Source organism: Xenia sp. Carnegie-2017, unplaced genomic scaffold (genome assembly GCF_021976095.1).
Source record: "Xenia sp. Carnegie-2017 unplaced genomic scaffold, XeniaSp_v1 HiC_scaffold_16, whole genome shotgun sequence".
In the NCBI taxonomy this organism is placed as follows: Eukaryota; Metazoa; Cnidaria; class Anthozoa; order Malacalcyonacea; family Xeniidae; genus Xenia; species Xenia sp. Carnegie-2017.
This window is the reverse complement of record NW_025813469.1, coordinates 13474027-13486358: the sequence shown is the minus strand read 5'-3', so window position 1 is coordinate 13486358 and position 12332 is coordinate 13474027. Positions and strand designations below refer to the sequence as shown.

The window sequence follows — 12332 nt, the reverse complement described above, 5'->3', positions numbered from 1 at the left end:
CCAATTTAACCATGAATTAGTCAATTGCTACAAATTACAAATTGTATGTGTGGTGGGGGCGGTGTCAATCTTCTGAAATATTTGCGTTCACGTGACATACACGCTTCAGTGACAAGACGATTCTTGTCGTTCACCTTGGTGATATCATGATTACAGACTGATAATTGATTGTAATCTTGTACACGATTTGTTGGATTTTAGGCTTTAAGTCACTTAATAAAAATGTTCTTGGAATGCTCAACTGCAAAGTGTGGTTATTTTCGCAATTTTGACATTCAACATCACAAAAAGACAAAATCGTTTTCTTATTCGATGCTGCGTTTTGTTTACTGTAAAGCTTGTTTCTAAATCCTTCCAAGACAGACAGACAGAGGATAGTAAACAAGCATATAAAGATGCCTCTTCCTAAAAAAATACCGTCAGATCTTGCTCACAAAAGCGGCTGCGTTGGTCGTGTCTACGCGAACCGATACAAAGTTGTTAAGCGTTTAGGATCGGGTAGTTTTGGAACTGTTTATCTTGTTGAAGATTTGAGATGTAATGGGGAAAGGTTTGTTAAATTGTATTCTAATTTGTTTTATTTGTTTTCTTGTGAGATTATTTAATATTTTGATATTTTAATAAGTCTTTAAATCCTGAGGCTTTAGGATTATTTCGTTTGAATTTTATTTCACCCAAGGGTCCCAAATGCGGATACAATACAATCATGCAAATGTATTCGGTGAACTGAAGGCGTGCGTTCCCAATGCATAGAAAAAATTTAATTTTCTAAAAGTTCGATTAGATATCATTTTTTATGTGAGGTAGCTTCTGCAAAGTTGTTTGAGCTCTGAAGGTTTCTTCAGTGTGTTTTTTAAATCATGGTTTCAAGATAAGGAAGGAGGCTATGGTCTGAACGTTAAAGAAGCTAAGAGTTGCTTTGGGATCATGTTGATGAAAGTTGGTGGTTGCTAGTCAGTTTTTGGTTAGAGCTGGGGGCTGATAATAGTCATATGGGAGATATCATAGAAATTTCCCTCATATTTTTGCCTGACTAATGTTAAAAATTTGCCCAACTTTTCAATCTTTAAACTTTCTTGGTAGGTGGATGGGGAGGAAGCCCCTGTCCCCTACACCTATGCTAAAGTATGGTTGCTGGAGGTTAGGTGTTGCTAGTGGGTTTAAGTAATATGGATATGGGTTGCAAAGGGTTATGGATAGTTTAAGTGTGAGGTTATCGTAGGCCAAGGATTGCTATGAGATCAGTTGTTTTAGGGATTGTTATACTATGAGGTTGATAAGGTTAAGTGTTGCTACTTTGAGTGTTAGGATTACAAGGGTTAAGAGGCAGCTCATGTGTAAGGATCATTATGGTTTTTGGTTGTTTAATGTAGGATATCACTTCCTTGGAAAGATTTGGATGGTGCTTGGACAGTGCACAATGTTGTTTAGTGCAATTTTAAGTGAGTTTTTTTTCTATAAACATATAGGAAAGTATTGAAAGAAATATCAATTGGCGAGTTAAAAGAAGATGAGACATTTGATGCGAAAAGGGAAGCTGATTTGTTGTCAAAGGTTTGGCAGTTCTTTCTTTGTTCTTTCATGAGCATTATTTTCATATATAACTCTGAACAAAGTTTTAACTCCTTAGCTAGATCATCCTAACATTGTGAAGTTTCTCGATAGTTTTGTCTACATGGAGTCTTTTTGCATCATAACCGAATTCTGTGAGGTAATGTGCATAATTTTTTTACTGTAAACTGGTTTCAGAAAAGGCTGTCCACAATTAGCTACTGCATTTCCCCTCTAGAAAGCAGACACAAATTGATAAACATATTGCCTTATGTTTTGAGTGGCAAATTGCTCCCAGAAAGCACCCACAATTTGACCAACAAATTATGTATCTTATAAATATTTTAGGGTGGCGATTTGAATGATAAAATAAACTCATGGAAAAAGGCTGGGCGCACTTTTGATCAATCTCTGGTACTAGCCTGGTTTGTTCAACTATTGTTGGCAATCCAGTTTATTCATAAAAAGTATGTAGACAGCAAGTTTTTCAAAAAAAAACCAGTACTGTTGCAAAGCAGTGTGTTTTAGTCCTGCTGGGCAAATTTTAAAATCACTACCATTGTTTCGTGCGTATCTTTAGAAATCCATTGTTTTCGTAATAAGTGAATAGAGAAAAATTTATATGATATGGCAAGACTAAATAAGGAGTCTTGTTTAACTACTCAATGTTATTTGTCCTTGTTTACAACTCCATGTTGACTTTAGTCAAACACATATTTTTTAGAAGAATCCTTCACCGAGATATTAAGACAAGGTATGTTAAATGAAATGGCAGTTGAAGGATTGTTTTAACAAACTGATCACATCTCAATGTTGGAATGTAGGAATATTTTTTTAAAGAACAACATGATAAAGATAGGAGACTTTGGGATATCGAGGATTTTGATGGGTACATCAGATATGGCCACCACATTCACTGGCACAGCGTACTACATGAGTCCCGAAATTCTCAGGCATGAAGGATACAATTCTAAATCAGATATATGGTACGAATGTTATTGATAGTTTCATTGTTTTGGTGGTACTTACAAAAGGTTTTGCTCTGTCCTGAGTTTCATTTTGCGCTGTGTTAGGGCTGAGTTACTTGCCAAGACGGGTAACTCGGTCCTTATATAAAATGAATGCATTTCCTGGTGAATCGTTTATATGACACATCCGAGTAACTCGCCTTGCCGGGAACTCAGTTTGTGTAAGCGAGTTACCCGGCTAGGCGGGATGAATTTTTCCATATAAACGCATTTGCCGGATGACTCAGCGAGGCGAGAAAATTGGCTCTGTTGGTACGCTTGCGTACTAAGCCTTATACTTGCAGCATTATTATACAAAAACATACACATATCATAATTTTCAATTTTATATTCACCCATTCCATTTTTGCTGCGAAACTGTGAGGCTTTTTAAAATCTCGCGCCTTTACTCGAAGTTAGCATAGCCAAACTTCATTTAAAACAAATGAACGGAAGTACTAGCCGAGTTACCCGGCTCCATATAAACAGGCCCTAAGTGGGGTAGCCATCCGCAATCTTTGGTCCTGTTTAGCAAATTTCAGAACTTTATTGTGATTCGGTTCTTTTGAAATCTTATGTTTTCACAGTAAGTGAGAACGCAGAAACATTAACATAGCACGGCCAAGTAGTAAATGAGCCGGCTGGCTACTCTAGTGCTCAGTGCTGTACATGCGAAACTACCGCATATACCTTTCAATAAGTTCAGTGCTGTTTTTTTTCAATAAACTGTTAGGTCTTTGGGTGTTGTGCTGTATGAAATATGTACATTGAGTCGGGCGTTTGAAGGAAAGGTATGAAAATTAATGTTCGTCTTTTTTGTTTTATAGTTACCAATGCCGTCTAAGGGAAGGCTCAAATATGCGTCTCTGGCAAAAACACGCCATTATCACATCTGGGGGGGAGGTTGCAATCATTGACTGACGTCTTTTTACCTCAAAATAAACGCACAAAAACGCAAAAAAATTGCAGTTGAAATTTGAATATAATTATTTTTGTTCAACGAAAACTTTTGCTCATGCGCAAAACGTACATACCTGCAAAATAAAATTATCAACTATTTGAGCTTGTCGAGTCTTTTGGATGTTAGAAGGGGCTTTGTAAGAGACGTTAGATTGAAACATCGACGAACAAGTCACCGCAAGCTTTTTTGTTTCGATTAAGTATTTATTTCGTCACCTGGCTTAATGATTTCTCTTTCAATTTTCCTGATTTTGTTTAATAATCATTGTTTGGAGAGGTAATCAAGATGGAAGTCATTAAATTAACGTTAATTGTTTGAAAAATTTTTTGCGTGCGTTAGTTCGATATGTACCGACGACAAAACTCGCCAACACCATCGTTGTTACGTTGTTTTTATAGAATCTCCTAGGTGTTATGTACAAAATTGTAGAAGGAGAAGCACCTCAACTTCCCGATACTTTTGAACCAAAACTACGAAGCATTTTTGAAAGGTAAATCGAAGTTTTCCTGTATTGGTTTTGAACTTTACAGTTGTAATTTGTAAAGTGGCCTAACATCGATGATTATGCTTTCAACTGCATTCATTTTAACGACTTCTGCAGTATGTTGAGTAAAAATCCAGTACAAAGACCTTCGGTGTCGGAGATACTCACAAATCCCTACATATCAACATTGGTCAAGGTTTGTTCATTTACCGATGATAAAAGTAGCTGTCACATATCCGCACTCCAAGACCATGTTGCATTTTAAATTTATGATCATTTGTAGGATATCAAAAGAAAGATGGAAGAAAGCAACAGGAGCAATTTCGTTGAAAGTGGAAGCACAAAATCAAGGTATGTAGCATCAGCAATTCGGCATAATTCATTCCAATGATTTGTTCGTTTAACACAGGCCACTTTGTTGTGCGCTTGTTTTTGAAAACTTTGACGTAGCCGGGCTTATGTTTAGTCGTACTGTGAAAATTTTATAGTTGATTTTAAATTGAATGTAGAGAAAAATGTTTTTTACAAGTTTGTAAATGTAGATCGTCCAGGTTGGTATAGTCCTGAGAAGGACTGTTTTTGTTGTTGTTGACTGACGTTTCGACAACCTTAGCGGTAGTCATCTTCAGAGTCAAAAGATGACTACCGCTAAGGTTGTCGAAACGTCAGAACAACAACAAAAACAGTCCTTCTCAGGATTATACCAACCTGGACGATCTACATTTACAAACATGTAACGATACTCCCGGGTTCAAACCATTTACTTTAAAAACGTTTTTAATGCAGACATGTTTCGGCAAACCTACGCCATCATCAGTGCGAATGAGTGATATGTTACAAGTTGTCTTTCACATTTCAATTTCTTGTAAAATATTTGTAACTCCATTATCTATACTCATTTCAATTATCTGTAATGTAAATAACTTATCACTATATATATACGTATATATACACCCGTCACATCTTGTGAGTTATCACTCATTCGCAATGATGATGGCATATAAATGCCGAAACATGTCTGTATTAAAAAATTTCGTCTCTACGTTCAATTTATAACTTCTGTTATGCTTCCACGTAAATTTAAATTGTTTACTTACTTCTTTCGAAATATAAATATGTGCAAACACAAATGTTTGCCTGGTAGAAGTGACGATTTGCAGGCTGGGTACGCCAATTCCTTGCAATACTAAATAAACAGGCAGGACGGGTGCAAACTTAGTTTTTAAAATATTACAATCATGTTTTTTCTGCATGAATACCCTTTGAAACATTGTATTTTTTGTTGCTCTAGGAATGTAGACCATACTCCGCACTTTTCTCCATTAAAAAGGCCAATGACGCCATTGTAAGTGTCTCTGCATTACGTCATTTTTCTATATTGTGTGATGTCATAGTTTAGTAGGCCGTACTTCATGTCGTTTTTACTCTTAGAGAGAAAATGAGATTGCGAAAACAAGAAAGAGCTGATGCCCAAGCTGAAAGACTAAAGTAATGACGAAAGATGAATATTCAGGATTCATGTTTCAGTCTGTTTTTATTTTGTACAGGAAAGCATTTGAAGGAATTGTGTTTTTTGTCTTTATTAAGACAAGTGACGGCCCAGAAATATGCGGAGAGCAGGCGAAAGTATTCAAACGTAAAAAGAAAACAGGTAAATACATAGTTTTTACATGACATTATGTATTGCTAAAATTGCATCACATTGTATTTATGAAACATAACATCCTTGCATAACACCACATTGTCCTAACTTAGCATCGCACATCCTGCATGTTCCTCGCATTAAATTATAATAGTCCTTATGTAACATCACATATTCCTTGCAGTACACCACATTGTCCTCAACTACGTTCTACGCATGCTTTTTACATTGCCCATATTTTCTCATCAGTATATGTCTTTGCATGTTTTAGTCATTGTCGAGTGTGGGCCTGCCTTGGGTCAAGGAACATCCTGATGTATTTCATAATATACCTGATTATCCTGAAACTGATGCTGAATGCTCCGGATCAACAGCTTGCCAGTTTGGAACACGTGACGTCAGCTTGATCAACAGCAGTTCGGATAGCGGGCTTTTTCCAAGCGATCATGAGGAAGAGCCTGGTAGTGAATTTGACCATGAACTTAAAACTGAAGGTAGTGTTTATTAGGTTTTTGACAAGTGTCGTATTTTGTTTACTGAAGTTGATTTGGTGTCAAATATATTGATTTGATATAAAAGAAATTAATTTCTAACAGCTTTTAACAATAATTATTATGAATTATTATTTGCTATTTTTATTAAATACTACGTAATAAAAGTTATTATTGTGCTTGCGTCGTTAATTGTTACATTGATTTGTATCAATTATTATTAATTATAAGGATTAGTTATTAATATTATCAATTAGCATAATTTCGTATCATCTTATGAAACCAGGACTGATCATTTACCTTATTAACTTATAATAAACTATGTTATTATTTCTCAGGGCTACATGACGACACGTCAGAGTTGACGTTGACAAACGTTTCGACGATTCCAGAAGATGATCTGGAAGCGGAGACATACTACTCTCAATTCGACAACGAGTTCGAAGATTATGAGGATAGCGGGGGATCCGAAGGATCAGATGAGGATGAAGATGAGCACAATGCGTTTATCGATCAACTTCAGGCCGTCCTGGAGCTTGACGCGCAAGAAACCATGGAGGACGAGACCATCGAGGAAAGATTTACACTTATATCAAGGCAACAAAAAGTTGTTCAACTAAGACGGTATCCTTTTAGCGATTTAAAAAATTTTGTCGACTGTTTCATTCGATAGTTGCTATAAATGATATAGCAAGGGGGGCGTCCTTTTAGCACGTATGAAAAGACGTGGTGGGGAGGGTGTAAGGGATAGGGAGGATGTAAGGGATAGGGAGGATGTAAGGGATAGGGAGGATGTAAGGGATAGGGAGGATGTAAGGGATAGGGAGGGTTTAAGGGATAGGGAGGGTGTAAGGGATAGGGAGGGTGTATGGGATAGAGAGGCAGCTAAGCTGTTGTTTTCGATGAATGACATTTTGGCATACAATTTCAATATATTCATATGTTACGGTTGTGAATAATTTTACCTATTCGTAAAACAAAAACCTGGTTGTGCTTACAAACTTAAATATTGTTCTGAATAGCGTGATTCTCATGGTGAATGACAATCGACAAGCTGATTGGTTTTCATCAAAGCTGACGTCACACCGGATGTGAAGTCCGCCGAAATGCATCGTGTCATTTAATTTTATAGCTATCTTTATTTTGGTTTCAACATTTCTGTAAAGAACTGCTCAATTATCATTCACCATGACAAACACGTTGTTCCGAGCAAAAATTTACTTAGATAGCGAAACCAGTAAGTTTAGCATCAATGAAATTGCCTTTCAATACAAAAGCTGACTTTTTCCCGAGGTTAAAGACCTCAAGAGTAACCAGGACAAGCAGACAATTTTAAGTTAAACAAAATGAAAGAAATTCCGAAAACAGACATCTCGTTTTCTTGATATTCAAGATGATACAAGAGTTTAAAAACAAAAGATGGTGTAAAAACTATTAGTCTGATGATGTTTTTGGGATAAAAACGAAATATTACACTTGTTCTCATCTTTAGGAACGAGATAGCCACATATTATATATTTGTGTACAAAAGGAAAGGGTCATAGCCAAAGTTGGTTTATTAGTGTCCAGTTAAAGAATGGGGGTTAAAATTCGAACAATTTTTGATTCGTGATAAATGGACGACCGCAAGTGTTTACGAAGTCTTTAACTTATTCATCTTAGAGAATGTATCAAAGTTTTTGGTGAGAAGACTTTCCTCGATGTTTACCGCTACTTGACGGAGATTCGCTTTAATTCTGAGGAGAAAGTGGACGAACAGTTGATATTTGAAGGTCTTCGAAAATTTGTAGCCCATCCAACGGACTGCTTTCTTGTCGATCAACTACTTTTCCTAGAAAAACAAATGGAAATTTCTGCTAGCATTTGAAAACAATGCTTTTGTAAGAAGAAAATTGAAATCATAATGTAAATTTCAGAGGGACCGTAGAGCTGGGCGACCATGAACCGCTTTTTTTCATGGACAAGTGATTTATCGGTTGAAATTCATCTTCCCACTTAAAGAGTATACTTTCATACTCTTCTGCAATGCCGCCTTCTCTTTTGGTTAAAATTGGTTAAAATTTATATGACATAGTTAAACATTTTGTAATTTTTCATGTAAATATAAATTTGTATAAATTACAATTCATCTTGCCGAAGAAATAATTATCAGCAGTCGCTTCGAATCAAGGGTGAAGCATTTACCGCTGAAATTCTTTGCATCAAACAAGGGGGATAGTGATCATATTGACTATTGATGGATAGTCTTGCAAATTTCACCTGGAAAACCACTAATTTCCTTTTCTCCCCTTTACATGAAGTATCGATAGCCACCACAATCCAATATGGCAGCTGCAAACGTGGAGAGAAAGTTTGATTTTGTTGTTGTTGGTGGCGGAATAGCTGGCGTCTCATGTACGGAGTATTTATCAACCCTGAATGGAGAAAAGAATATATGTCTTATTTCCGGTACAGATTTAGTAAAATCGGTTTCTAACGTGAAGAAACTTTCGCAAACTTTAGAAGAATACGACGTAACAGAACAACCTCTGCATGCGCTTGTTCGTCGTAACGTCACCGTCGTCAAGGCAACCGTGGTAAATTTTAACCCTGAAGGTTTGGAATTCATGTTGTTTTTTTCGTGTACAAATATTATTATCTTTGGCATTACAGAATTGAGTCCCTTGTTGAACTCAAACCTCAAATTTCAATTGACCAGGAGAAGGTTTAATGTGCTGTGTGTACAGTGGACTAAAGAAATATCATCTCCTGACCTACGTCACTTACCTGACGTCACGTATTATCTTTTAATATAGCGCATAAAGTGATGACAAGTGATGGCAAAGAATATGTTTACAAGAAATTGTGTATTTGTACTGGAGCTCGACCAAAGCTTATTTCCGAGGAAAATGAACATGTTATTGGGCTAAGAGATTTACAAAGTGTTGAATACTTTCAGAAACGACTTTCAACTGCCAAGAGGGTGGTCATTGTTGGTAATGGAGGCATTGCGTTGGAGTTAGCGTAAGGGAAATGCTTGATGTTTGAATTTTAGCTGTAGGTGGTAATTACAAAGAGCAGATACTTTGTCTATCTTTTCTGTTGTATTGTGACTATTTATTGTAATACATGACCATTGCAGTACATAGAAGACCATTGCAGTACATAGCAGAACATTGCAGTACACAGAAGACCATTGTAGTGCATAGCAGAACATTGCAGTACATGACAGACCATTGCAGTACATAGAAGACCATTGCAATGCATATCAGAATATTGTAGTTTGTGATAAACCATTGCAGTACATGACAGACCATTGCAGTATGTGATAGACCATTGTAGTACATGACAGACCATTGCAGTACATGACAAACCATTGCAGTACATGACAGACCATTGTAGTACATGACAGACCATTGCAGTTCATGACAGACTATTGTAGTAAACAACAGACCATTGCAGTACATGACAGATCATCGTAGTACTTGACAAACTTATAATTTTGTGAAATCTTATGATTTCATCCATGACATAGATATGAACTGCAGGGATGTGCTGTCGTCTGGGTGATAAAAGATGATACCATTGGCAATGCATACTTTGACAAAGGAGCAGCTCATTTTTTCTTAGCATCCACGAGCAAGCACTATGTAAGTTTTGAAAGCAAAACAAAGTTGACAAAGATGTTACCACAAGACAAACTTTGCAACTCATCAGTACCTATGAGTTCAGGTAAAATATTTGGAAATGATCTCTAGTATATTGCTTTCATGTTAAAAAACATTCTTTGACACAGAGTCAGTGAAGAAAGTGGAACGTCTTTCTGACGTCAGGGAGAAATATTTTTTTGGTATTCAATATTTATTGTTAATTTTTTCTCAGGTGAGGGGTCAATGTATGCTGCTGCCCTTGGTCAAAGTTGGAAAGATGACCTCAATATGGGTAGTGATGAAGTATGCAGGAAAAATGTTATTGTTGAATATTCGACTGAAGTAAAAGCGCTTTTAAATTGTGAACAGTTCAAAGATTTAAACAATGGTGAAATTGATAAAAATAACTGGAATATTTTCGTCGAACTGAGCAATGGTAAAATCTATGGTTGTGACTTTTTGGTTTCTGCAACGGGAGTTTTACCGAATACCGAACCTTTTACGAAACATTCCGATCTCAAAATCGCCGACGATGGTGGGATTATTGTTGATAAATGCATGAGGACAAATCTCAATGACGTGTTTGCGGCGGGAGATGTTTGCAATGCATCATGGGAGCATTCTGAGTACTGGTTTCAAATGCGGCTGTGGACACAAGCCAATCAGATGGGAGCATATGCTGCGAAATGCATGATATCTGACCTGGGGGAGACGGAGAACTTTATGGATTTTTGTTTTGAAATGTTTGCGCATGTCACTTCGTTCTTTGGCTTCAAGGTAATACTACTGGGTAAGTATAACGGTCAAGGACTGGGCTCTGATTACGAAGCATTGCTCCGTTGCACCATGGGACGGGAGTATGTTAAGGTGGTTTTACACGAGGGTAGGATTCACGGAGCTTTGCTGATTGGTGAAACGGAACTCGAGGAGACCTTGGAGAATTTAATTTTAAATCAAATGGATGTGAGTCAGTTTGGAGAGGATTTGCTGAACCCGGACATTGATATTGACGATTTCTTTGATTAACATGCGTGGGATTTTGTCCCTCAAGCGAACTTCCTCGCGTGGTTCTCACGACATAAATTATGCTAGTGAATGGATGAATGACGAATACTGCAGTATTTATATCGTGGACATCGTAATACGATCAATTTGACCATAAGCGTACGGGACGGGGGCAGCTACCCTCCCCCCCCCAAAAAAAGTTTAGTTTGAAGATTGAAAATTTTGGCAAATTTTAAACGTTAGTCGGGCGAAAATATGGCGAAACCTTCATTGCGTGCTGTAGAAAATATTTACTAAAGCTCCCGAACGCCTATGAATTTGACAATAATTAATCGTCTAATCTTTCGAATTTCGTTTCAATGTAAAATGTTCATTGAGGCGTTCATATATCATTCAATCAAATTTAAAATTAAGGATCAAAGACCTTTATGATTGGATGAGATAGAAAGTTTGCAACAAACATTTGAAGTAAAGTAAATGGTTTGTACCCGGGAGTATCGTTAGTACATGTTTGTAGACGTAGATCGTCCAGGTTGGTAGAGTCCCGAGAAGGACTATTGGTCAATGACTTTTTCGACAACCTTAGCGGTAGTCATCTTCAGAGTCAAATGAGGAGTAAACTTCAGGTTAGCAAATACGGCTAACCTGACGTTTACTCCTCACTTGACTCTGGACTCTGAAGATGACTACCGCTAAGGTTGTCAAAACGTCAGTCAACAACAACATCAACAGACCTTCTCAGGACTATACCCACCTGGACGATCTACATTTACAAACATGAAACATTTGCAGTTTCCAAACAAATTTGACAACATTTCTCGGAAAAGTTACATAAAATGCTTAGAGACAAGTCATCATGTATTTTTCATCTATAAGCGCGCAACCACATGAAATCTGCCTATGGTCAACAAATTTTCATCGAAAACCAACGTTTTTAAATTGAAAACTGCAGAGTATAAGTTTGTTTTAGACTTTTATGGTAAGATTCGCTGCCGGTTAAAGTCACGTGGAGAAAACGGGTCAAATTTTTTATCGTTTACGATGTTATTTACAGAATGATTTAAATTCAATTAAAGTGCTATGTCTCAGTTCACTTTAAACATAAATAACTGCCATAAGTTTTATTTATTGTGTATCTTCCTCATCATTAACATCCATCTTTCTTGCGCGGCTTGGGTCCATATTAGGAATACCATTTCTTATGGAATAAGCGACTTTCAGACTGTCGTTGACAAGCTCGTGACGTTCGCTGTCATAACTAAAACAAGATGAATAGAACTCGATGAAAACGAAGTGTACAACACTTCTCTAAGCGACAGAACTCCTGGTATGGTGAGCGAAACTTGTCGTATGTAGAGGAATGTGTTCTTACCGCAAAGGTTCTTTGGACAGAGGACAAACTAAAATATCCAGCAGAGACTTATCAAATTTCTGACCTGCCATTTCTTTAGTGCAATAGGTGGAACGTGACTGTAATACAGACTTCATAGTGGTTGCAAAAAGTCTGCCGGCCATGTTGTTTTTTTTCGGACAATTTTTCGCGATAATTTTGTCACATGCTG

The 12332-nt window shown here is 37.0% G+C and overlaps 3 protein-coding genes across 4 annotated transcripts; 2 read left to right on the top strand and 1 right to left on the bottom strand.

Annotated features, from left to right (window-relative positions):
- Positions 1 to 142: 142 nt before the first annotated feature.
- LOC124436982 (serine/threonine-protein kinase Nek11-like) lies at positions 143 to 8281 on the top strand. 2 transcript variants are annotated; one of them, XM_046986976.1, is made up of 16 exons: positions 143 to 550; positions 1470 to 1554; positions 1631 to 1711; positions 1900 to 2018; positions 2276 to 2305; positions 2376 to 2537; positions 3292 to 3349; positions 3918 to 4009; positions 4121 to 4199; positions 4287 to 4354; positions 5295 to 5348; positions 5435 to 5491; positions 5591 to 5654; positions 5917 to 6139; positions 6475 to 6760; positions 7799 to 8281. In XM_046986976.1, the coding sequence occupies exons 1-16, from the start codon at positions 396 to 398 to the stop codon at positions 8001 to 8003; spliced, it is 1818 nt and encodes a 605-aa protein (XP_046842932.1). In that variant the 5' UTR covers positions 143 to 395; the 3' UTR covers positions 8004 to 8281. The 2 variants fall into 2 exon arrangements, with proteins under 2 accessions (XP_046842932.1, XP_046842933.1); XM_046986977.1 differs by having other exon boundaries at positions 299 to 550; positions 1666 to 1711.
- A 164-nt stretch (positions 8282 to 8445) lies between these two features.
- On the top strand, positions 8446 to 11229 carry LOC124436561 (pyridine nucleotide-disulfide oxidoreductase domain-containing protein 1-like). The gene is made up of 4 exons (XM_046986511.1): positions 8446 to 8731; positions 8932 to 9139; positions 9651 to 9847; positions 9998 to 11229. Exons 1-4 carry the CDS (start codon positions 8461 to 8463, stop codon positions 10789 to 10791), a joined length of 1470 nt encoding a protein of 489 aa, XP_046842467.1. The 5' UTR covers positions 8446 to 8460; the 3' UTR covers positions 10792 to 11229.
- Positions 11230 to 11726: 497 nt separating this feature from the next.
- LOC124437441 (UPF0434 protein BRADO0313-like) lies at positions 11727 to 12307 on the bottom strand. The gene is made up of 2 exons (XM_046987419.1): positions 12143 to 12307; positions 11727 to 12028 (listed from the first exon to the last, which is right to left on the bottom strand). Exons 1-2 carry the CDS (start codon positions 12283 to 12285, stop codon positions 11896 to 11898), a joined length of 276 nt encoding a protein of 91 aa, XP_046843375.1. The 5' UTR covers positions 12286 to 12307; the 3' UTR covers positions 11727 to 11895.
- Between the last annotated feature and the right edge of the window lie 25 nt (positions 12308 to 12332).